Genomic DNA, 25,448 nt, shown 5'->3' with positions numbered 1-25,448 from the left:
CCGGGACAGGACTTACCTTTTGCGAATGTTCCTCCCGGTGGCTGGTCCGGCCGGCGGTTTGGCGGGTTTTCGAGCGAGGCGGGAGCGGCAGCCGGTCTTTCGACCGGCTGCCGCCGCCGCCATTGTAATGAAAGAAGGAAAAAAAAAACTTCCCCTGATAGGCTACGTGACGATTCACATAGCCTATCACGGCTAGATCTGCAAAGTCAGCCGTGATAGGCTATGTGAATCGTCACGTAGCCTATCACGGGTGACTTAAAAAAAAAAAACGCGTACGCGAATGGCGGCCCCCATAGGGAGCCGCCATTCCCGTTCCTTATTTGGTGGCTGTAGTCTACGTAAATGTTTACATAGACTACGGCGAAAATAAGGGCAACATATAAGGGCCCCCTATGGGGGCCGCCATTCGTGTACGCGTTTTTTTTTTTTTAAAGTCACCCGTGATAGGCTACGTGACGATTCACGTAGCCTATCACGGCTGACTTTGCAGATCTAGCCGTGATAGGCTACGTGAATCGTCACGTAGCCTATCAGGGGAAGTTGTTTTTTTTTTTACTTCCGCGTTTGCGGCCGAGCGAGGCGAGGCGCCTCCTCCCCGGCCTGAATTTCGGCTGGGCGAGGCGGGAAGCCTCCCCCCCAGCCTGAATTTCGGCCGGGCGAGGCGGGAAGCCTCCCCCCCTCGGCCTGAACTTCGCAGGGGGAGCAGCAAAGCGCTCCCCCCCACCGCGAATGGCCTTCGACGACAGGTAAGTGACTTTCGTCCACCCCTAGTTAGGGCACAGCCCTAGCATTTGTTTTCAACCTAAAGGCTCAACTCAAACAACAAAGTATGAAAATAATCATTAGCATTTATATAACACTTCATATTATGTTATCCATACAAGCCTGTAAAGGTGGGTTGTTATATCTACATCCACATACTGCAGGTGGAAAGCAGGAGGAAGAGAGTTTGGCACTTTTGCTTGTCTCTCCCACCTCTTCTCTACAGAGTATAGTACAAGAAGATGTCCGGCTAGCCTGGAAAATTCTCTTGATGTTGCAGCTGGTACAGAATGCAGCAGCCCATATTCCCATCCAAGTGACTTCTCAGGAACACATCATCACACTAGTTCTTTGGTGTCGCCACTAGTTTAGTCTGGGAGAAATTCAGTGTGCTGCATTTAATCCATGAAGCTGTAAACCGTTTAGGGTCAAACATGCCTTACTTAGTGTGCTCTTCCACATGCCGTCATGATCTTCAAAATCTGTTGAGGGTGCCATTGTAATTTGTGCACCAGGTTTAGGTAGCAAGGGTGCAAAGAGGCACTCTCACATGTTTATGACACTTTTCTGTTATTTTACTCTCTTCCCAGAGTCACCAAAATCCAAATCTGAGCACCTTTTAAAAGAGATGTTAAGACAGCCTAGCCCGTGGGGGTGGGCTTTCTGGACTGAAGGTTAAGTGGCAGAGAATGGGGGCACGGTACAGGGGACTTTTCATGGTATTGTAATGCCATGGACTTTGATTCATTGGTGCTTTTATAATTGTGTTTCCTGGCTTAAGCCAATTGGATGGCCTGTAAATATCAAGAAGGCACTAGAGATAATTGCATTTTGTTATTGGATGACTAATCAATTTTTTGTGTGGATATCCAATGAATATTCTTGTCAGTGAATTCACATTCTGGTTTGTTGGATTCTAACAGGCTAATTACATAATGATTTTGGCTTACTTGATTAAATCTTTTAATAAATAAAATTGTAAAAAAGTCCAAACATTACACACACATGGGCAATGGTAGCCCAATGGCCTTTTTGAAACTAGAAAAGTTGTTTAAGGAGAGGGCAGATAGGATTGGAAAAATGACAGGGGAACATTTGACCCTTTCCCCACTTCAAATTGCCAGGTCCCAAAGCAGCATTTCCAGTTTAAAAGGGGCCATTGGGATACCTTGTATGTATTTCCATATAATATAGTTTGGCTGCAAGGAACTAGTACCAGGCAGGAAAATTTGACAGCCAGTGTGGGGGTAGTGATTAGACTGCTACTGGCCTTGGGTCAGAAAGTCCTGGGTTTAAATAATCAACCAGCTGTGAAACTCACTTGGGCCAGTCAGTCTCGCTCTGCCTCACCTACCTCACAGGATTGTTGTGAGGAAAAATGGAGGGGGAGAAAGTATTATGTTGCCTTGAGCTTCTTTGAGGAACGGTGGGATATAAATGTAGTAAAATCACTAAATACTAGTGTATGTGTGCTACCCTGTGCTACTGGGGTATTTCCTGGTGGCAGGAGGAGGGATGTGTAACCCTCTAGAGGTTTGGGGGAATAGGTGGGGGTGGGTAGGGACAACTCTCTGCTGTTTTTCTGCAAGGTAGGGGATCCCTACAATTGGTTGAGAGCTCCTACCCTGCAGAATTGTCCCAGGTTTGTGCCTTCAATGACCTGGTTTGCACATCATTACAGCAATTCCTGGGTTGTTTATGGGGACGAGCAAAGCGCCAGGTAACTGAAATAGGCAGCTGCCAGAAGCTGCAAGGGACCATGACAACAGGCCCTCAGTTATCATGAGCAAGTCAAACTTCGCACTGTAGCCTTTGAAACTCTTATTTGCCAAATATGCTTGACAATGAAGCACAGAAGGAGCATCATTAAACTTTATTGTACAGAACTGACTGATAGGCTATTGCATTAATTTGGATTAAAATCAGAACAGGATAATGTCTTTGGAACATTTTTCATAACATGAAAACCAATACATAACGAACTTCTCATCCAGTAGTGATGTTGACGTGTGAGACATTATTATACACATTATGTATATTAAAAAAAATATTTCCATCAATTTAAGCAATAGTTTAATTCTCCATGAAATAAGCATTTCTATAAACATTTTATGTTCAATTCAAAAATGTAACAAATGTATTTTTTGCACTTTAGAAAGATATAAAACAAGTATGATTTTCAGACAGACACAGGAATCATCTGAAAAATTTGCCCTACCAATCAAAGGTGAGATCACCTTCCATCTAATCATTTTGGACACATTCTTCTAGGAACGTCTCCTGCACAAGCCCTTCTAACATTAATGGGAACAGTGCAAGAGCACAAAGGGGACAATCCACCAGGACGTTCACCAGCCTCTACTCATTTCAAAGGTGTCTACTTACAGGATGTTTTGCTAGATTTTGCCCAAAGTCTGCTGACCAGCAAAAGAGAACTGCGGGGCTGGGGGGCTGGGGGGATCTGCCGTAGTTGCAATACATAAAATTGGTTGTGGAATTCTTAAAGGCAACATTAAAGGAGACACGGTTTTATGAGATATTTCTGTTTAGTAGCTTTACAATACATATTTTTTAATTTCTGTCATCCCACTTATGACAGTTGTGGCCTGAGGGTCAGGCCTTAAAACAGGTGGATCTTTGCAGGGCCCAATGACAGCTGTAAACCTTTGAGATGTTCTGAGATACCAGCAAACTGTCTGGCATTATGACAAATGTGCTTTTTCATCATTACTGTACCCTGCCCTTTCTCTCTTCTCCTGAAGAAAACCCCCCTTATGCAAGATAAAACAATTGTGAATTTTTTTATCAACATATGCAACATGTAGTTCTGAATTATTAGTTATTCATATTTTCACATCTAGGCATACAAAATAAAAGTGTAAAATATAAATGTATTGGGATGTGGCTTTCGGCAAGGCAGCTGGGAAAGAGTATTCCACGTAAAACAGGATTCTTTAAATCACTTCCCTTTGGAAAGGGCCACATCAGAACAAAAGAAAGACACTGACAGAATTTGTTTCCAGGCTGGCTCTCCTGCCTTCCCCCACATCCCTCCCTTGAATAGGTGAACTGGAGGGATCTTCAAGGGGCCTCAGCTGCTTAGTCCATTGTGCTCTTGTGCTTGGAATCCAGCTAGAACTATGTGCTGCCCTCTTTGGGCGATGACGGCAGCTGAGGCTGCTGGAGCGGCTGTGTGCCGGTAGCTGTTTTGATAGAGTTCAGGGTTTTGCTAAACCAAGAGTTTTTGGCAGCTTGGATTTCACTCATAAGTGCTCCTCTCTGGTGTTCTAGCTCCTAAGGAGGGAGAGCAGTCAAGTGGTGATTAGGGAACTATTCAACAGAGCAGAGATAACTTCAAGGTAATTTTGGCTGAAATTAAACAGTTCACTGGAGTTAACAGTAATGGTGCTGTAGAGTAGTACAATGTTATTTTAATTTATAACCAAAAAAACCCTTCAGAGGCAATCCCTTTAAAGAATATCGTAGAAGTCCTTCCTCCTGAAAGATTGACAAGCAATACTCCTAAAAACAACTTGAGTACTTTCTCTTCTCATAAAGGATAAATTAACCAATATTTCTGTAAATTAGAAGATCTGGGTGGGTGTTCATAACAGGAAAGCATGAACAGTACTGATATATGGCAGCTAAATGGATTAATAGCCATCCCTAGGTATGCTTACTCAGAAATACGTCACTCTGATTTAGGTTATATTTATTTCCAGGTACTTACATACTAAGTGCATAGGACTACAGACTGAGTGTGTCTAATGGGAAACACACTGCCATGATATTTTTGATGGCATTGCTTTTGAACTAAACATTGCCTAGAATATACAAGGGCACATCTCAACTTAATCCTGCCTTAAAAGGTCAACTGCATACAAACATGTTAATGAAAAGCACTTATTGGCATAATATACAAGTGAGATATGTTTCAAAGGATTTTAAGGTCTAGTACCACTTTCAAGCATTAGAAATTATATTCATAAAGGTAAATCATGGTGTGTATTAAACAAACATTATTGCATAAGTGGTCACCAGTTCCTTTTTAATTCCGTAATTAATTTTTCATACAGTTTGCATTACTGAGAACTGATTGCTATTTGTACAGTACTGGAGTAATAAACACAGCAACAACTTACATCTATTTGCATTACTGTTCTTAATATAATAACATGATCACCAACAACTAATGTAGTTTACATTCTCATCCCTACATGTCAAACATCTGATCTTTGTATTGTAAAATCCTGCTCAGCTGGGATGATCAAATCAGTCTTCCCCATTTCCAGCAGAAAGGCGCTCATGTTGCAGTATTTGGTGCTGTTATGCACCAGAAGTTCCTGTTTCCTCCCCCACTCCACCTCAGATCCATCTGCACCACCCAACAGCAGTTGCTCCTCACATCTGTCCAAAGACATTTTGGGAATGGCTGTTGCTTCAAAGTGGCAAAGGCTCCATGAATTCAAACTGAGAGGAAATTACCTCAGAAAAAACTCATTATTATTATACTTCTCAAATAATTGCATGTTAACAATAAAGACTGGTATAATTTGGAACAAGAGATAACTAGTCTAGATACCTGGGCTGGTACTAAATACAAGAAGCCTTCACATTTTGGGAATACAGTAGTACAAGCTAGTTTGGAATAAATTTTAAATTAGAATCAAGTCCAGTGGTGATGGAATCTTTTAAATATTCTGATGGATAGTTTTTCAATAAAGAATAGGGAGAAACATTCCATTACTAGATTAAGTAACTGAAAAAACTTCTGCCCTGCTTTTCAATTAGAAAAAGGTCCAACTTGGTTTTCAAAATATAGAATTAAGAAATCATAAAAGCATTCCAATAAAAATACAAAAACAATACTAAGACAGCAGAGCAGGAACAACAGTAAAACCAGCAGGGAAAAACAATAATGATAAAGGAGTGTTCACTATAAGATTTCTTCTAATACTTTCAAGATTTGACATCTGGTAATAGAGAAATTTGAAGGTGATACTCATGAAATATGTTTAAAAGAATTAATTACATCAGGGAATAAATTACTGTTTAAAGTTTATCCTATCTAAAAAGGTGGATGTGATCTGCAGTATGCTTCTGCAAATCTTTTCCCAAGTTTTTACACGCACGGAGGAAACAGTGGATCATTTGGGAACGCTTGTGAAAACCACCTTAATTGTACAATGGTATTACCCTCCTGCCAAATGGAGGGAGCAATCCCATGGCCGCTAGAAAGTGGCTAGATGGCCATAGGATATGTGGGTTTCCAGGAACCAACCTCGAGCCTGTGCTCCGAGGTCGGTTCCTGGAGAACAGACCTTCCCCCTTCTGCGAGGTGGCGCGGAACGGCCTCATGCTCTGCGCTCTAGAGAGGAGCACATAGTGGCCAAAACGGGGCATTCTGGGGCAGGGAAGGCGGAAATGCCAGTACGACACATCCTATGTGTCATCCAGCAGCCTCCTCCCCCGCTTTTCCTTATTGTGGCTAGACAGCCGAAATCAGCTGTCTAGCTGCAGATGTAGGGCAAAGTACGGAGGGGACAATCCCGTCTGTGCTTCTCCTGCCCTGCATTGGATAGGTGGTCGCCTCCGAGTTTGGAGGTGGCCACCTATCCCCATAGGATTGTGCCCTAAATATGTTTAATCTTATAGACAGGAAATGCTGAAAATATAGATATTACACCACAGATTTATTACAAATCTGGGTGTCATACTAAAATGAAGCCTCTTTTTGGAAAAGGATTTAAGTCTGGATAAAATAAAATGGAGGGCTATAACTATAGTCCTATTGTTCAAACCTGGAAGTACATCACTAGTTTATTTTAATGCATTTAGAAAAGATCAGAAGGGAATGATGTTTTACTGTTTGTAGCCAGCTCCCAATAGACAAGTGTTGGTGGCTAACTCCTAATAGTCAAGGATAAGAAATAATACTTATTTTGGTCTAAACATACATAGAATTGAACCCTAAACTGGTTACCCCTCTGGAAATTAAAATTTGGGATTTTGCTAACGAATTATAATTCCATTATATGATTAAATACATTAAAAGGATGCAATTAATAGTTTAACATCTGGTGGGCAGATTTCATGCTTACAGGATGTACTTTGGGGTTTTTTTCCTAGAGCCCTGAGATCCACCACATGGTACAAAAGAAATACACTTAGAATTAAAGAATTTTGAACCCAGGCATTTGTTCTGAGCACCAGAACTGAATGGAGCTCACTGTCCTTTCATATAAAAAGCAACTCCTGTTTTTTTTTCATTTCAGTAGTAACATTTAGGATGGGGGACAGTGCCAATACAAGCTCTCCTGGTGCCTGTGGAAAAGAAGTGGAAAATGCAGTGGAATTCCACTTATGCAGTGGAAAAGCAGGAAAGGAAGTGCTCCTCATGTAGTGAGTGCTCAGATCTCAGTTCTGGGGCAAAACCAAAAGTAGATGCAATGGATTAACAGCTTCATGTAGATAAGCCCTATATCAATGTAAGCAAAAGTATGAATTTTGGCCTTGAGTAATTTGGTAGAGAAATCTGGATCTGCATGAGCCCCAAAGACGAGTGATTTGAGACAGCAATTCACAGTATGTGGCTAGGAAAGTTGTTCAATCGTTAGTAACGATCTCTTAAATAACCTATAGTAACCTTGATTGTGTAACAAATCTTTTAAAAAGTTACAGAGTGGACTGTTGTGAAAGGTGGTATCTCCACCTTTTTGCAGCATCTGTGTTGGGAGCCTTTCCTCACTAACTAAAAAAGGCACAGGCATACCCCAGGACAGCTGTTAGCTTTCTTCTCACAAGAGGACACCAAAGGAGAGCTTATTGGTGGTGAAGGTGTTCACAAAGACAGCCGTTTGCCTGTTCAACAGAGCTCGAGGGGCAGAAAAGGTACAATCTGCTGCTTGCCATACCATGGGATGCAACAGCAGCCTGCATGTTTAGCAGCGCAGCAGAATGTTTATGGAATCGTATTACCTGTATTTTGCATTTAGCTTCCACAAGTTGCAGTTTGGTCTGTGCCAGGTCCAGCTCCATCTCTCGCAGCTGCTTCTTAAGGGCATCCTTCTCATCATCTGTGTCTGCTCCTGGGCTTTCGCTAAGCACAGCAGGCACTTTCAGCGTGCCCTCTTTACTGAAGATTTCACTACAATGTTTGCAAGCCATCACCTTACCCTGAAACAGTCAATTCAAGAGCCAGTTAAGAGCTATGATACTCAAGCGGCTCCCTGCTGTGTTAGGCTGGTGTCGTAGCAGTCACTGAGCAGATGGAGCCAGGTTGCCCCCTGTGGCTCTTCCTCACCATATGGGGCAACCTGGCCCCGTGTCATCTTTCTACAATGACATAGTAGCAATAGCTATTACAGCATCTGGAACAAGCCTGACATGAGACATCTGAGACCCCAATATATCATATGTGCCAGAGATTGGATTGGACCATGCCCACTTTCAGAAATGTCTTTACTGTTGGCATACAGAATTCACTGTGTCCTCTCACCCACACTTTCTGAATCCCTGTAGTATTATCTTCTTTAGCAGGGCACCATACTTCTCAAATAAGTCAGTTACATGCTGTACTTTGCTTGGATTAGTGAAATAATTTAATATATATTAACACCAATAATTGTTTGTGTGTTTTTGGATGACCCCTAAATTGCCTTCCTTCTCCATCCCTCTTGACAAGGCTATGGGAATTTTTATTCTGGAAACATTCCCCAATATACATATTTTAAAAAGGAGAATACATATTTCTCAGAGAGATGAAAGCAGTGTGGAAAGGGCTATGGCTCCCATTTTGCCATGAGACACAGCCAGTCAGGAGGAGAGGTAGCAGCATCCCTCTGCGGGTACCGAAAAATAAATAAAAACAAATTTTTAAAATGGCGTCTGTAGTAGCTACAGTGTGCCCAAAGGGTCAAAATTAGCTTGTTTGTGAGCTAATATTTATTTATTTATTTATTTATTTATTTATTCATTCCATTTCATTTCATTTCATTTCATTTCATTTCTATACTGCCCAATAGCCAAAGCTCTCTGGGCGGTTCACAAAAATTAAAACCAAAAAGCGCAGGATAAAACAATTTAAAATATATAGAACATTAAAACCACAATATAACAATACAACCACAATAAAACCTAGCAGTAGTGCAGGAGTTTAAAATACAGATTTAAAACAGCAAAGCTAAAAATTTAAAAAGCTAAAATGCTAAAATGCCTGGGAAAATAAAAAGGTCTTCACCTGGCGCCGAAAGGAATACAATGTAGGTGCCAGGTGAACCTCACTAGGGAGCTCATTCCAGAGCCGGGGTGCCACAGCAGAAAAAGCCCTCCTCTTAGTAGCCACCCGCCTCACTTCCTTTGGCAGGGGCTCACGGAGAAGGGCCGCTGATGATGATCTTAAGGTCCGGGCAGGTACATATGGGAAGAGGCAATCCTTCAGGTAACCTGGCCCCAAGCCGTTAAGGGCTTTGAATGTTAATACCAGCACTTTGAATCTGGCCCGGAAATGGACTGGCAGCCAGTGCAGCTGGAAAAGTACTGGCGTAATATGAGCTTGCAGGCCAGTCCCTGTTAACAATCTTGCTGCCCTTTTTTGGACCAGCTGAAGTTTCCGGACCGTTTTCAAAGGCAGCCCCACGTATAACGCATTGCAGTAATCCAGACGAGAAGTTATCAGAGAATGGATAACTGTAGCTAGGCTATCTCTGTCCAGATAAGGGCGTAGTTGGTATACCAGCCTAAGCTGATAAAAAGTGCTCCGTGCCACTGAGTTCACCTGTGCCTCAAGTGACAGTTCTGGATCCAAGAGCACCCAAACTACGAACCTGATCCTTTAGGGGGAGTGCAACCCCCTCCAGAACAGGTTGAATATCACCTAGCTGGGCAGACGAACCACCCACTTTATCACCCAATTTTGACCCTTTTGGCACTCCATGGCCACTACGGATGCCTTAAAAAATTGTTTTACTCAATTTGGGGGGCTGCTGGGGATGGCAGGGGCCATAGCGGGGGCCAGCGAGAGCCGGATGCTGCCTGTGCATTGCCCACCCATCACCTAGACAGTCTGTTGGAACAGACTGCCCGCCTGTAGAACAGGGGTGCACAACCCCCGGCCTGTGGGACTAATCTGGCTTATGCCACCTCTGCAGCCTCACCTTAATAAACCCTGCTCCTGCCAAGGCCTGGGAGGAAGTTGGGAGAGGAATCCCCACTGTAATCTGCAGTCAAAGATTGGAGAAAGCAGTTGGGGTTCCCCTGTGTGGCTTTGCAGCACACTGGCTTTCCCAGTTAGGGGAGCCCTGCATGCAGCAAAGCCAAGCCATCCAAGTCCCCTTTGCTGCTCAGGAGGGGCAAAGGGACTTAGCTAGCTCATTTTCACCCACCCATCCTGCCTCCCTCCCCCACTGTGTGAGGGAGACAGGATGGATGAAGCTGGGCACAGCTATCCAAGTCTTGTTCGCTCCGCCGTGGGAGGAGAGAAGGGGACTTGGCTGGCTCGACTTCACCCGCCCTGCCTCCTTCCTGCAATAGGCCCACAACTATCAGCAACATATGACTATGTTGAGGTAGACACACCTCAGATTCAACTGTTCTCACCTTTACAACCTCAAGTTCCTCTTTACTGGCTGCCTGTTGTTTCTCCAGCCTGCTACTCAGCTGGGAACAAATCTAGAAGGAGATAACATGCTTTCATTAGGAGGTGCTTTTCAAAGAAAAAGAAAACTGAACAAACAAGGCATTAATATTTCATATCATTCCCTCACAGTTGGTGAGTACTTGCAACAAGGCAGTTATTAAGTTCTATACATTAGTATTGAGAAACTGCAACTAATGGAGTGAATGATGAGCAATCCTATAGCCTACGGCAGATGGCCAGGAGTCAGGAGAAAACATGCTTGTTACTGGGCTGTGTTGGGAGGTGGCTAAGTACTTATTTTAACTTCAGACATCAGCCATTTTTACTTGTGGGAAAAAAAGAACAATTCTTGCTCTGCAGATGTTACACACACTGCAAAAGAAGTTGAAATATTAAAAAAACCCCAACACATTACTTGTTTATATTCTGCAATAATTGCAGTTGTCTTCTTTATTTCAGATTCTGCCTTTTCCAGCTGTTTTCTGAAGATCTCTTTCAACTGCATGCAGAGGGATAGAAAACAGATTAGCACTATGCTCTGAGGAATATCCTAGTCAAATAACTAATAACTTATTTGAACACACCCTTTATCTAAAATAAAGTTATGTTTCTATATTACTAATTCGCACTTCTTGGGTACAATTAGCAATTTAATTCTTAGGTCAACAAAAGACTGAAAGCAACTAGTGTTACTATGGAAGCCACACTGGCTGCAAGGAGCCGCAGTGCTCCACCCTCCCCTCTCAGAAATGTTTACTTTCACTTTTGGTTTGTCATGTCATCTGGAGTGACAAACTGTGATTAATACTAACTGGTTAATTTCAAACAAGCCAACTTCAAACTGTCTTGTTGGTATTAATCATAATGTTAACCATAGTTTTTAGTTCTGGTGATGCAAGAAGCTGTGAATAACTAAAAGTGGAAGTGAATGCTTCTGAACCCCTTCTCTTAAAATCAGGCAGGAAGAGGAAAAGGGAGGGGAAGTACACAAATCTCAGTTATGCTGCAACTCCTTCCTCCCCATGCATAACACACTAAACCATGGTTTAGCATATGGCCATTGAGTTTAGAACCTCAATTATTTCTGGTAACAATATTGAAAAAGACACTAACTGAAAATATGGAAGAGATGTTGTTTTATGTAAGATTAATATATGCTAAACACTGAAGGTGTTCTCAGATCCCTAGATTACAAGACTGGCATGTTATATTATGGGATACAGCTGTCTTAACATGGGCATTATGGGTGAAACTGGGCTATGCAACAAAAATCATTTTGAAAATGGGAGGGGTTGCTTTATATGGTACTGGGGTGAAAGACAAGATACAGCAGGAAGAAATCCCTTTCTGTTGCTGTAGGTGTTTTATTTCTCTCTCTTTGGCTTTATATTATGTACTTAGTAAAAGTAAACTTTAATAAAAATTATTATTATTATTATAATTATTCCTAGGTACAATATTTTCTCTAATGCTGTATTTATTTTGACAATTTTGAGGTCATTAGGACTGTATGCGAAGCAATAAATTCTACACAAGAATGGCATTAATGTTTTAAAAAACTTGGTAACTTTTTAACTATTTGAGTTAGAAACAAAATGAAAGCACCTAATGTTTCAGAATTTTTCAGGGAAGGGAAATAGTTCCTTTTGTTCAGTGAAGATAAAGACACTTAGACAGCAGTCCCATGGTCCCTGGGCGAGCATCCCAGGGACCACAAGATGGCTTGGAAAACCCCTTCTGAGTTGGAATCAGCACTCCTACCTCGGAAGGCAAAGTCGGACATCCAATCCCAACCCTGCCCCCTCGCAGCTGGCATGAGGAGAACTGCACTGGCTGCCTATCCAAGGTCAGAAAATCAACACTGGAGATGGGGGAAAGGGGGCCTTCCAGTGGATGGGGAGGGGACTCGAGAGGCCAGGATACGATTTATCCTGAGCCTCCTCCAGCCTCCTCCCTTCACTCTTCAAAGTGCTAAAAGCCCATCTAGCAAAAATATAGGAGATTGGAAGACAGGGAAGCAAAGATGACTTCCGCCGTTCCTCCTGCCCTGCTGGCTTCAGGACAGGGCGTAGGAGTCTGGGAAGGCTTTGAGTTCAGGAGCTTCTGAGGAGTGAAGGCACAGCCCATAGAACTGTGTCCTTAGGCATGCTTAGCGTATTCAAATTGTCTATGGGGAGGGGGATACTCCTAAGATTAGCGTGTGATACGTCTTAAGAAAGTCACTGGTCAGCGGACTTGTCTTGTGGTGCTGGATCTTCCCTCTAACATACACTGGATGTCATCAAATTAAGACTTAATGATACATATTAGGCAACCTTTGGTCAAACAAAATATTGCTCACTTTACGGATTTAGTTACATGATAGCATAGTTTTATCACCTTTTATATAGTCATAGTCAGGTTGCAAATCTCACACACCTCACTCTTTGAATGCATATTTCTGCAATTCTAATTTGACAGGGTACAAAACCACTTGTGTGAGTTAATTCATGTTAAGCTGGAATAAAAGAGAACTGTTTTACGCTTGAACCCCTTTTTGGACAATGGAAATGCTCATGACTTGATGCGTTTTACGTAAACTGAGGGTAACTGACCTGAGGTTGTCTAATCAAAGCACTGCAAACATGTTCTCCGCCATCTGCTCTGCTATTCTTAATGGCACCCCAACACTGTCTTGAGAGCCAAACTAGTCCCCATTAGGAGTAATGGAGGTTTCTCTTGAAATGCAAATATCAGCTTCTGAGATGCGGTTTTTTGTCAGGACCATGACAGGGAGAGAAAGTTGAACTTCCCCACCCTCACAGGCCTGAGACTATTAGGTAACAAAAACATGCACATTAACTGTATTCAAACAATTCACATCTAAATTGGTCCTCAGACAGCTGTCTTTCCTAGTGGCAGGGCTGTGTGAGGTGAAACTACCCTTATTTGTTTGCTGGATCTTTAGCCAAAAACTCTGTATCTTTTGCTTTTTGATATAGGCCCAGTTCAGACATAATGCTACGCCATGACGGTTAAGCATTTTGAGCTCACTATGATGAGTTAGCATGCTGTCTATGCGGTGTTTTTCCTAACCACAGTGGCTACATAACCACAGTGGCTACATAACCTCCTACATGCTGCAGTAGGTTAGCGGCCCCTACCGTGGCTTAGCATGTTGTCTGTCAGGTCCCCGTGGTTAACCAAGTGCTACCATAGAGCTCCATGGCAAGAGCAGCCAAAAATGGCCCTGCTGCTTCTGCCAGTGCGCAAGATCTGCATGGTTGCAATCTGCCTAGCAACACACTATGTGGCAGCTGAGAGCCAGCCTCCTCGCTCTCTGTCCCCACCCACATTATGAAATTGAAGAAGCATGCGGGGAACAAAGATGTTTTTTGATCCCACACCACTGCTATCAGCACAACAACCTTGAGCACTCTAAGTGACCAGGCACAAATACCTGCAGACACAGCGGAAAGTGAAAACATCCCCACTTGCCCGGCTGATGGCTAAGCAGCAGCATCCCTGCTCCAGTGGGGAGGCAGCTGCTGCAGTGCCATCCCCAAGATGGCTGCCTGCGCCACTGAGGCCGCTGGGATGCATAGCAGCCCAGCCAGAGGGTTGTGGGATGAGCGGGTGGTTAGTCTAACCACGCTGCGGGCCATGGTTTCATACACATGTGGCAGAAGCATGTGGCATGGTTAGTGGCAGCCACCATGCACTGTGGTCAGCCTAATCACCCTTCCCCGAGTTATGTCTGAACAGGGCCATAATGTATTTAAGTGTTTTGCAAACAGGCTGGTAGTTTCCCCCACCTCAGCCCCCACTGGCATGGATCAGTGAAGCGAGTTTTACCTGGGCTGTTTCTTCTTCTTGTTTCCGCTTCTCCTCTTCAGTCTCCACTAGTTTCTGTTTGGTCAGAAGCAGTTCCTTATTCAAAACATCTGCTTTGTCTTCAGCCTGAGAATTCAAAGAAAGGCACAGCTACACAAGACTGATTCCTAAGAGGTAATAATGCAATTAATCTGGCAGAGAACCTGGAAGGTGAGCTCCCCTGAAGATGCATGGGCAGCTGCAGCTGTGCGTGTCCACCCGTATGTATGAACAGCTGACTGCCACCCTCCCCTAAACCCAGCCACTTCTTAAATAAATGGGTAAGGCAGTAACCATGACACAGTATTCTCTCTCTATATATATACATATTGGATCAGGAGCACAAAATTCCCACCTATCTCTTTACAATGAAAATCTATGAATAATCGTGCAAGCTTTTGAATTCCCCAGAACTCTTCATCAGGCAAAAAAGAACTCTTCATCAGGCAACCTCTGAATGAATTGTAGATTAACTGTGGGTTATTTAACCCATGATTAATCCATAGTGTCTGGGTTCGGATGTCACAGAGCAACCTCTGATTGGCCCAATTAGAGTTGCATATTCAAAATGATGGCTGTACGTGCTGCAGCAAATCATGGGTTAATTAACCAACAATTTACCATCATTAAGTGCAAACTGGGTCATTCAGTCTGCAGTCACCATGTTATCACCATTTTGAAACTGAGCCTATGGAGATCTCATGGCCACAAGATCTGGCCTAATGTTTGAACTTTTCTGTTTCTTTCCCTGCCTCTTGTAACATCTAGCTCAATTAAGTGTTCTAGAGAATGCAAAAGCTTGCATAACTTTGGTGACATTTTGGTTGGTCCTAATAAAGGCATTGCCTAACTGAATTTTGATCCCTCCTTTTGGATATTATTATTGTTGTTGTTGTTAATAATATTCATGGCAAGATATATACAGATTCATTTCAGTTCAGATTCATTTACTGGAGTGTAGATTAGCACTTTGACATAAATTAGGCAATTCTCTCCGTGGCAAATACTCTGTTCAAAACTATAACCTGCTCCTTATTTGGAAGACAACTTTTCTAATCTAAGCCTCCGTATTATTCTGTCAGCAATTAAATACGGAGCAATTAGTTATGCTTGTAGTAGCATCCAAAACCCCTCAAATAGAACTATGCCAGCTGCACGTGCTCCTGGTATGGTCAGACCTGGGCATGGTCCTACATGCATTAGCTACATCTCAGCTGAGCTACTATAACATGGAACTGCTCTTGCTAACCTGCTATAACTGGGCTACTGTACTTGGGACTGCTCCTGCTAACCACTTGGAAATTTCAACTAGTGCGGAATACTGCTTCTAGAATTTTTGACTGGGACAAAGTGCTGGGACCATGTGACCCCTTTATTGCATCTGTTGCCATGGTTGCCAGTTCACTTCTGAGCGCAATTCAATGTGCTGGATACTAAATGGGTTGGGACCTGGCTGCTTGAAGAACATCTCTTCCCATGTGAACCTGCTCATCCTTAAAGATCAGCTGCTGCCAGCACTCTTGCATGTGCTGTTCTTCAGAGGCACAGCTGGTGGCAATGTGTGAAAGGACTTTCTCAGTGGCAGCACCCAGTATGTGGAACTCCCTGCCCCAAGAGGTTAGATCATCTGTCTTTTAATTTGTGTTCTGCTGGCAAGTGAAGACATTTCTCTTTAAGCAAGCATTTGATTCTGCTGTCACTTAATTTCAGTTATTGACTATGTGTGTGTGTGTGTGTGTGTGTTTGCTGATGTTTTTAACCTGTTAAGATGTTTTAAGGATTACTTATTGCTTTTATGTTTTTATATTTTGTAAACCACTTTGAGCAACTCCTTTTCTGGAGGGGAAAAAGCAGGGTATAAATTTATTTAACAACGACATCCTCTTCACAGTTATAACCCTACCTCCACACCTAATGGGTGCCAAAAACTGGGGATAATAATTATGCTTTCAATTCTACTCTCCCGTTGCAAATGTGACACTGTGATTTCTGCTGAGGCCTGGCTACAGATGAAGGCTTTTCTCACCTGGTCTAAGTCATTTCGTAGAGCAATTTTGCTTGTTACAAGTTCATGGGCAAGGTCATCGTTCTCTTGCTCAAGTCGCATGCTGGCTTCCTGAAGCCTGCGGTTCTCCCTCTGCAGAAAAAGAGGAACCAACAAAACAGGAAGCTAAGTCTTATCAGTACTGAACAAGACAGAGAGAAGAGGATGTGCAAACCGTCTGAGCTACAGAAAGTACTACTAATCTGATCCTTCCCAAGCTATGCAGTTAATGATATGTTGTTCTCCAACCATATTCTGATGGAAGATATGAAACCTGGGTAAAATAGAGCAGGATTAAGTTCTGCTAGTCATCATCATTGTATCCTGTATATGGACGTTATCCTCAGCCCTTCTTCCTGTAATGGTCATCATATGAAGCATAGTGATTTTACCTTTAGCATAAAAAGCCTACAATCACTATATCATTCCTCGTTTCTTGAACTTAAATAACCACCCTCAGGACAAGGCATACCATGGGGAATGAAGTGGAATTATTGATTTCCATAGCACACTTTCAGGAGTGATATGTTTTTCTGCCTCTGCAACAGGCCTTGTCAGTTGAAATCTGGAAACGCTCAAGCCTTTGAAATGTTTTAGTCTTTGCTATGACACACTTATTGAATGTTTAGTTTTATTGTGTTTCAGTGTTTTTTGTATTTTTAAATATGGTTTTAAGTCTTGTTCAATTGTTAAGCTCATAGAACTGAAACTAGGGGTAACAATTTTTAAAATAATACAAAAACAGCTTCTTTTGGTAATGCTTACACATCTGCTATAATCCAGAAGAAATGCCACGATTAATAGATGGATGCAATATGCACGTTTCACTTACTCAGGGTAACAGTAAAATCCTATTAAATCAGAGTGTGAATGTCAGGGGGGCAGGAAGAGAAATAATGATACTTCTAATTCCAAGGGATTAGCTAGGGATGTGTAGAGATCAGTTACCAAATGTATTATGAGACCAAAGGCAGAGGCTCTTGCAGAGCAATCCTAACTATGCTTGCTCAGGAAGTATGTTTAGAATTGCTGCCTCAATCAGTAAACTATAACCATGAAGAAGCTAGAGATCCCCAAAGCAAATCATGTCAAGATTGTGTTTGCCTGAGTATTCAGTTATTGCCCCAAAGCAATCATAATATGATGTGCTTGATAGAACATAGAAGTATCAGGTGAGCAAAAATAGACACATCCTTATTAGGAAATTTATAGCTGATGGAAAAAGTAAAGCCCTTATGTGCTGTAATTCTTTAGAAATACTGTCCCTCTCTATTACAAAAAAAATATAATGGGGTCACATATATTAAAGTATGGAAGTGTTACCTAACCAAGGATAAGGATCTCTCTCTCCTAAATTTGTGTAAATTTGTCCTGTCAGTTTTACTGCTACAAAATTTGTCCTGATCCTCCTGCTGCTGTCCTGGAGTAGCAGTTATTTCTCAGAACCTCAACATCATTTCATGGGTCTTTCTGCTGTTCTGAGGGCACTTCACATGTGGTCTTAGTAGAGAGAAATACATTTACCCAGCAAGCTAGACTTTGCTGTAGAACTGAGAAACAAAGATATTGCACATCATGTGGCGAAATACATCCATTTTTCCTCTAAGGAGAATCTTTCTTTAAACTGTCTTTAAAACAATCCTTGTATCTTCACAGAATCTGCAAAGAAAAGACTGTATCTTGTGGTTGAAGTTATCAAATCAAGATTAGAAATATACAAAGCTCTTCTGACTTTCACTATATTTTATGATGATGCATTTTCACCAATAGTTTACTACTGATTTACTATTAGAATGATTACTAGAAGTGATGCTTTCTCCCAAAGCAGTTAGGTTGATCCAGTTCTACTAGTGATGAAAATGTGAGAGAAGCCAGTCTTTGAAGGGAAAACATGGATAATTCTAGGATTCACATCAACTGACATATTCAGATTGCAAGGGAGTGGAGATAGAGCCATTCCCAGCATGAGATATGGGAAGTAGAAAAAGTGTGCTAAGTTGTGAAAGCATCCGTATAACTAAACTTCTTCATGTATGTGCAAGGCATAAGCAATAATAAACAACACTTTTATGTAAAAGGTGTCTACTATTCTGTGTTTCAATCACAAGACATAAAGAAGATTACATTCTTAAACGTTAGCTGACAGTGAAGAAAACACACACATCTAAATTCTGTATTACTGAATGTTGTAAACTTTGAGGCCAGCTGATAGAACTCTGACTAATAACTCTGTTGAACTCTCTGCAGCTTTGAAGGGAGTTATCCTAACTGAACAATAGTTGGCTTTACATTCTTTGTTATGTGCTAGCCAAAAGCGTCAGTGTTTGCAAAGCCAGTAGCACAACGTGAGCTTCAGACTTCTGGATCTGCATTTACAGACAAGTGGGCAAGCAAGCCGTGTGGTAGGAACTGCAGTGTCCTCTCCTCCTGTAACAAAACTGTGCCAAATTTAAAGATGGATATGCCATGCACACAGCAAATGACTGAAAAAAGAAAGTCCTTGAGTCCAATATATTCTTATTTTGTGGCTGATGATCATTATCAAGATGCATTTACCCCTTTGTGCTGTAATTAAGGACTGATTACGGTCCAATTCTGTCATGTTTTTCTTGTGCAGATATTTCTCCAGAGAAGAATCATGTCATGTCAGAATTAGCCTCTGTCCCCAGCAATGAAGAAGTCTTTGCTTCTTCTTGAAATAATTTTTTAAAATGCTTAAATCCTGAGAAACATTGAGAATCCCAGAGGGAAAGACACTTAAAGCATCTCAAGGAATAAGCAGGCTAATTTTGTGGCATCTGGGGAAGTTTCAGATTCAATTTAAAAATAATCCACTTGTTAATACTGCTATATTCTGGAGGCAGACTTTAATAACCATGCCAAATATTTATTAAGATAAATATGTAAACAGAGGCTTCCTGCACTAATCCCCCATGGTACTATAAATGTACTAGCTACAAGTATTGCACCCCCATATCCAAGTGGTAGGTCTCTGCAGCATCAACAAGGAAGTGGGGGGAGGAGATTGCTTGTTATCAGCTGTCAAGGAGGATACTGCATTTCCAAACCATGGGAAATACAAAATACAACAAAATGCACACAGATAAAACTTACCTCCAGCAAAGTCAGAGAGCAACTACTGCTTTCAATCATGGATAAAATGTTGAGAGAGAGAGGTAATCCAGTGAAATTTAGATACCAACCAAGAATAATTAGGAAGCAAACAAAATCCCAGCTTCAGAGAGTTCTGCGTGGAAAGTTTGGCATGGTTTTAAAAATATAGAACTTATTCCAGCTTTGTCCTACTAAAGGAAACATTTGATTGAAAGGAGGAAGCTTGAAGCCAGAAGGCAAGTCCCAACTCTGGGAGGCTGTAATACACTAAACTCCACCTTCAACTAGCCTCATCCAGAATGAAGAACGAACATAGCCAGATCAGCCTGGCTGATGCAAACAGATTTCACTGTTGTTCCTAAAGTTGGGTGTGACTCAATGTGTCACACACCTTGCTAAACATCTGCATTACATTTTATTGCAACAGAGTCAAGTATCTGGACACTGAGTTTCTTCAATAAGTTTTTTTTTAATTGGTAAAAAAAAATCAGAGTCTTGGACATCAGTTGGTTTGAAATCTTGAAGCCTCAGCCAAAAAGGGGGATGTTAAAATGCAAGATGACTTATTGCAAACTGCCAACATCACCAACCTATAAAAGCTAAAGTTAGCCTAGATGCAATGTGAGGTTTTTCCACTGTGTTGTCTGTCGCTATGAGCAATTTAAGGATAATTTTCCAGAGGGTCAAAATCCAGAATTTTGTTCTTAAGAAGAAAAATGAGACTATGTGATCATTTCCCCCCCTAATTCTGCCGTCAGGGAAATCAACAGAAACACAAAGTAGAAGTTACTGGGTTGTCCATATTTACTCCATAGTAATAGGGTAACAATAGGGCAAAACACATATTCACCAATAAAACAGGCTAATGGCATAATTCCATTGGAATGGTCCTTCCATTAAGCAGAAGCATCTGCCTCAGGCAGGTGATTTTGGGTATCATGAAAGGGCAGCAAATGGTTAGCTATTTAATTTTTTAATTTTTGTATTTTTACTGCCAGGGAAGGGGAGAGGTGCTCATGGGATTTTGTGTCTCAGGTGCCAAAAAACCCTGGCACTATACACTTCGATTTGTGGGGGCGGGCTGTAGGGATGGCGGAGAATTTCTCCACGAATCTCTGGGAGGCCGAATGCCAATGCATTCGGCCCCCCGAAATTGCTGGAGAAATTCTCCGCCCCCCCCGGAATGGGACTTACCTCTGTCGAATGTCCCTGGCGCTGGTGGCTCCCGGCGGCAGTTTGGCGGCGGCCGGTCTTCTGACCAGCTGCCGCCGGCGCCATTTCCCAGTAAAAAAAAGACAACAACGAACGTGATAGGCTACGTAAAGATTTACGCAGCCTATCACGGCTAAATTTTCCAAAAACACCGTGATAGGCTATGTAAATCCTTACGTAGCCTATCACGGCTGACTTTGGGGGGGGGGGAAAAAAGCGCGTACGCAAATGGCGGCGCCCATGGGCACCGCCATTTGCGTTTCTTATTTGGGCACGTGTAGTCTACGTAAAGATTTACGTAGACTACGGCGAAAATAAGGGCAACGCAATATTTGGGCAACTACACGTGCCCAAATAAGGAACACAAATGGTGGCGCCCATGGGCGCCGCCATTTGCGTACACGCTTTTTTCCCCCCAAAAGTCATCCGTGATAGGCTACGTAAGGATTTACGTAGCCTATCACGCGGCTGACTGCAGGGACGCAAATGGCGGCGGCTATGGCTGCTGCCATTTGCGTCCCGCCCGGCCAGGAGGATTCGCGGCTGGAGGAACGGGGCACCTCCCCCCCGGCCAGAATTTCGGCCGGAGGTATGGGGCACCTCCCCCTTGGCCAGAATTTCGGCCGGAGGGACGCTGCGCCTCCCCCCCGGCCAGAATTTCGGCGAGGAGGAACGGAGCACCTCCCCCCCACCGCGAAGCAAGCTGCGGGACCAGGTAAGTGACTTCGTCCATCCCTAGCAGGGTGGGGGAATGACATCTGCTGCTCTGCCTCAAGTAGCAAAATGTCTTGGGCCAGCCCTGGGGGGAGGGAGTGTGGCTCAGTGGTAGAACACCTGCTTTGCTTGCAGGAAGTCCCAAGTTCAGTCCCCAGGATCTCCAGATAAGGCTGTGAAAGATCCCTGCCTCAAATCCCAGAGAGCAGCTGACAGTCAGTGTAGGCAATACTGGGCCAGTTGGACCAGTGGTTGGACTTGGTATGAGACAAATTTCTACATTCCTAATCCTAAACACAATTAGCCAGAAGTAAGTCTCATGGAATCACAGGGATGGACTCCCAATGACATATGTTTGGAGTGTCTCAAGTCCCAAGACATTTTAGTGCCTGAGGTGGGAAATCCAAATTACACCACCTCTCTCAAATTAACATGGAAACAGCCCTATGCGGACTTCTCCTGTAGAAGCCCCATTTGAATTTTTGTGCCTGGATGTTTTCACAGCTTCCGAGAACTTCCCCGTTGATTTTTCCCAATGGACCAGATCAGTCTGTCTCCCATTCTGTTGCCCGTATTGGTGTGGAATATAGAACTGGATTTATATAGATAGAATCATAGAATAGTAGGGTTGGAAGGGGCCTACAAGGCCATTGAGTCCAACCCCCTGCTCAATGCAGGAATATATAATTTTCCTATAAAATATAATTTATATAATTTTTGTAATCATACTGTATTTGATACTTAAGGCCTGTGATCTCCTGATCTCATACCAGACGCTTCTAGTTTTGTTTCCTAAAAGCTTTACAGCAGGGGTGGGCAACTTGTGGCCCTCCAAATGTTTTGGACTACAACTCCCATCATCCCTCTCCATAAGCTATGCTGGCTAGGGCTGATGGGAGTTGTAGGCTAAAACATCTGGAGGGCCACAAGTTGCCCACCCCTGCCTTACAGGATACTGGAAGCTGGAGACAGGATCAAATATGTAAGATCTTATTGTCTGTTCAAAGTTTTCCAGAGATAAATTATTCTAGTTGTGTTGCAAAAGTTTCCTTTTAATCAATGGTGAAACAACTAGTTAAGAAATTGAGATACTTTGGGAAAAATCTCTGAACTCAGAAGTTCCTATTGATAAGATTAATCAGAAGAATTTGGAAAGATGTTTACCAATTTTTGAACTGTGATTTAGAGATGATTTAGTTCACATGGGATGTGTATGCTTCTTGCTCAAACTTATGCTAATTAGTGGTGTCTATGCTCAATAATATTTGTCTGGCAATGTAAATTAACTTAGCTTGCCTGCTATAAGGCTCTCTTGGTCTGAAGATGAAGATGGTCTTCTGCTCACAATTTAAATCAAGATTATGGGCTTATCTTGTGCCTGCACATTCTGCATCCCTCAAATTGGGGGTAGGGAACGTGGCGCCCATGGGCACCACTGCACTCGCAGACACCTTTCCTGCCAAGGTACCCTATTTCTCCCACAAACAAAAAAATTTCCTTACTGGAAGTTGGGATCACTTCAAAGCAAAGCGAGGACCTCCAGCTGCAGCCATCGTGATTTCCCATGAATGCCTCTGTGCCACAATACTATAACATCTCATGTACACTCTCAAGGACAGGGCAAGCATTCAGTAAATTTTATTTATCTAATCACTTTTATCCCATCTTTTGGCTCTACACAAGGCCCCCAAGGCAGCCTCACAAGTAACTAAACCAGAGACAAGTAAAATATGACTCGCAGCGGCAGAGGAAAACACTTAAATCAACGCAACTCCTGGGGGAGAGATTTCTATAATCTGCGCACCACTAAAAAGGAAGCCAAGTCTGGCATTCCCAGCCAGCCAGACCTCCAGTGGTAGTGGGATGTAGAGTAAGGAGGAAAGCAGATGGCTTAGGAACATAGGAAACTGCCTTATACCAGGTTGGACTATTAATCCATCTAGCTCAGTATGGCCTACAATGACTGGATCTCCAAGGTTTCTGACAGGAGTCTTTCCCAGCCCTACCTGGATTGCACCTGGGACCTTTTCCATGCAAAGCACATCCTCTATAACTGAACTACAGGCAAGCCCATGTAGGAGGAGACAATCCTTCAAATATCCTTGTCCCAAGCAGTATAGGGCTTTATAGATAATCATCAGCACTTTGATATGTGCCTGGAAATGAAATGGTAGCTAGTGCAGATTGAACAAAACTACACGCTCCAAAAAGTGAGCCGAACAGCACTATGGCAGCTGACTTTTTTACCATCTGAAGTTTCTTATCACTTCTCAAAGACAGACCCATATAGACATTTACAAAAATAAACCATACTCTTGTGTATCTGTTGGATTACCTTGTGTGTTGGAGCTGCTTGCTCACCCTTTCCCATGCGTTTTTCTTGGGGAACAGGTGCTCCTGCTTGAGCCAGCTACCAGGAGATTTCTGGGAAGATTCTTTTTTGCACCATCGTTGAACTTCGCTGATATTTTGCTAATTTGTGTGGGGCAAGCAGGCAGGCAAGCTGGTCAGATCCTGGAGACTGGCTAAGGAACTGGACACGATCTGTTCAATACATCCAGATTTTAAAGCGCCTCTTGCTGCTTTGGAGGTGGGGGAGAAGATTCTCTCGTGTGTTTAATGGCCAATTTGCTTTGTTTGTGTATGGGACTGGGGAAGAGGAAGCTGTGTAGCCTTGGTTTTGCTTACTGCTGATCCTCGTTGTGTACTTCCTGTGCCAGGGGTATTGGCTGATCAGATCCAGCACTAGCAAAGCCAGAATTCTGGAATGTCACAGCTTGGAGCTTTGGAAGTTTGGGCCAGCAGTCAATCATTGGGCAAGGTATCATGATGCACATGGGAGGAAAAGGAGCTTAGCATGGTTGCCTATGCAACGCATTACCTTTCCCACCTCGCCCTGCACTAAAATTCCCAAGCAGTAATCTGAGAACACAAGTGTAAAACTGGTGAGCCAATTTAGAAATCTCTCACCCACCACCCAACATTTGCAGATGATGCTTGCAACTGGCAATCCAGGCATGATTTGAGCTGAGGGGGCTTCAACTATAATGAATGCCAATCAATCAAGAGTACATTTTGAGAATGTGCCACCTTCTGAAAAATGGCACCCAAATCCACCACCTGAAGAGCAATGACACATTACATGCAAATGTGAGCACTAGATTTCCAACTCAGTTTGTTTGTTTGAGAAAGGCAGCTTTGGAAGGACGTGGAATGAATAAGAGAAGTGGCAGGGAAAGGGTTCTTCACCTTTTCCCTGCTTGCTTCCCCATTCCAAATTCTCTCTCCCCCCGCTCCCCGCTGCATCATTCATGGGGTTTCAAACCTGTTTGTGAGGGCAACCATACATTTTGACCTCTGTGAGGACAACAATATGGAATTGAAAAACAGTAGATGGGAATGGGTTAAGCATCTCCTTCTCTGCCCTCAATTGCCTGTCCAAAACGCTTCCCAAAAATATGTACTGGGGCTCTAAAATGTGCATTTGTGCATGATCTGTAGCTAGCCTTGTGGCAGCCATTTCATCTTGCGCCACAGTAAAGCTGTTTCTGGGATTGCTGTAAGGGAGAGATTTTACAATGTAATGGGAGCTATATAAGCATCCTCCTCCATAGATAAATAAGTTATTTTTAACATTATTAGCATTATGTTTTGCTCTTGTTATTATGAGTTCTATAAAAATAGCTATGTCAGAGTCAATCTGATAGACTGCTGACACGAGCAGTAATACACATGAGCAGTGTAACATAAGAGCAACCAATTAAGGCCGCAATCCTCTGAATTCGGAGGCTTACGGCTATCCAATGCAGAGCGGGAGGAGTGGTGGATGTAATCTTCTCCTCCGCACTCCTTCCTCCTGCTCTCTATTTTTGCTAGACAGGCTTTTTCGCCCGTCTAACCTGGGCTCTGTGGAGTGGGAGGGAAAGTGGCTGGGGAGGCCTGTGGATATGATGTAAGCCGGCCTCCCCAGTCCCCACCAGTCCCTGCCCACTGGCATGCCTCCCTTCCCTCCTCTCTGAGGTTGCAGGTGCAGGTCTCTACACGCCAGGTGCGAGTGAGGAGGGGAGCTTGGATCCCTGGCTCCGAGGCCAGGGTGCTGTCTCTGACCTCAGA

The 25,448-nt window shown here is 43.0% G+C and overlaps 1 protein-coding gene across 4 annotated transcripts in view; it reads right to left on the bottom strand.

Moving 5' to 3' along the window:
- Positions 1 to 2,618: 2,618 nt before the first annotated feature.
- Positions 2,619 to 25,448, bottom strand: part of RABGAP1L (RAB GTPase activating protein 1 like) — a 280,035-nt gene continuing 257,205 nt past the window's right edge. For all 4 annotated transcript variants that reach the window (XM_084851202.1, XM_084851206.1, XM_084851205.1 and 1 more), the window contains 6 exons: positions 16,278 to 16,388; positions 14,234 to 14,338; positions 10,815 to 10,898; positions 10,360 to 10,431; positions 7,741 to 7,938; positions 2,619 to 4,056 (listed from right to left, as the gene is read on the bottom strand). In XM_084851202.1, coding sequence (XP_084707328.1) covers positions 3,901 to 4,056; positions 7,741 to 7,938; positions 10,360 to 10,431; positions 10,815 to 10,898; positions 14,234 to 14,338; positions 16,278 to 16,388 — 726 coding nt within the window. In that variant the 3' untranslated portion in view covers positions 2,619 to 3,900. The remainder of the gene's footprint in view (positions 4,057 to 7,740; positions 7,939 to 10,359; positions 10,432 to 10,814; positions 10,899 to 14,233; positions 14,339 to 16,277; positions 16,389 to 25,448) is intronic.

Source organism: Heloderma suspectum, chromosome 4 (assembly GCF_057233095.1).
Source record: "Heloderma suspectum isolate Gila_16-S chromosome 4, 16-S_ref, whole genome shotgun sequence".
Taxonomy (NCBI): Eukaryota; Metazoa; Chordata; class Lepidosauria; order Squamata; family Helodermatidae; genus Heloderma; species Heloderma suspectum.
The sequence above is the reverse complement of the archived record's forward strand: the minus strand, read 5'-3'. Positions and strand labels throughout refer to the sequence as shown.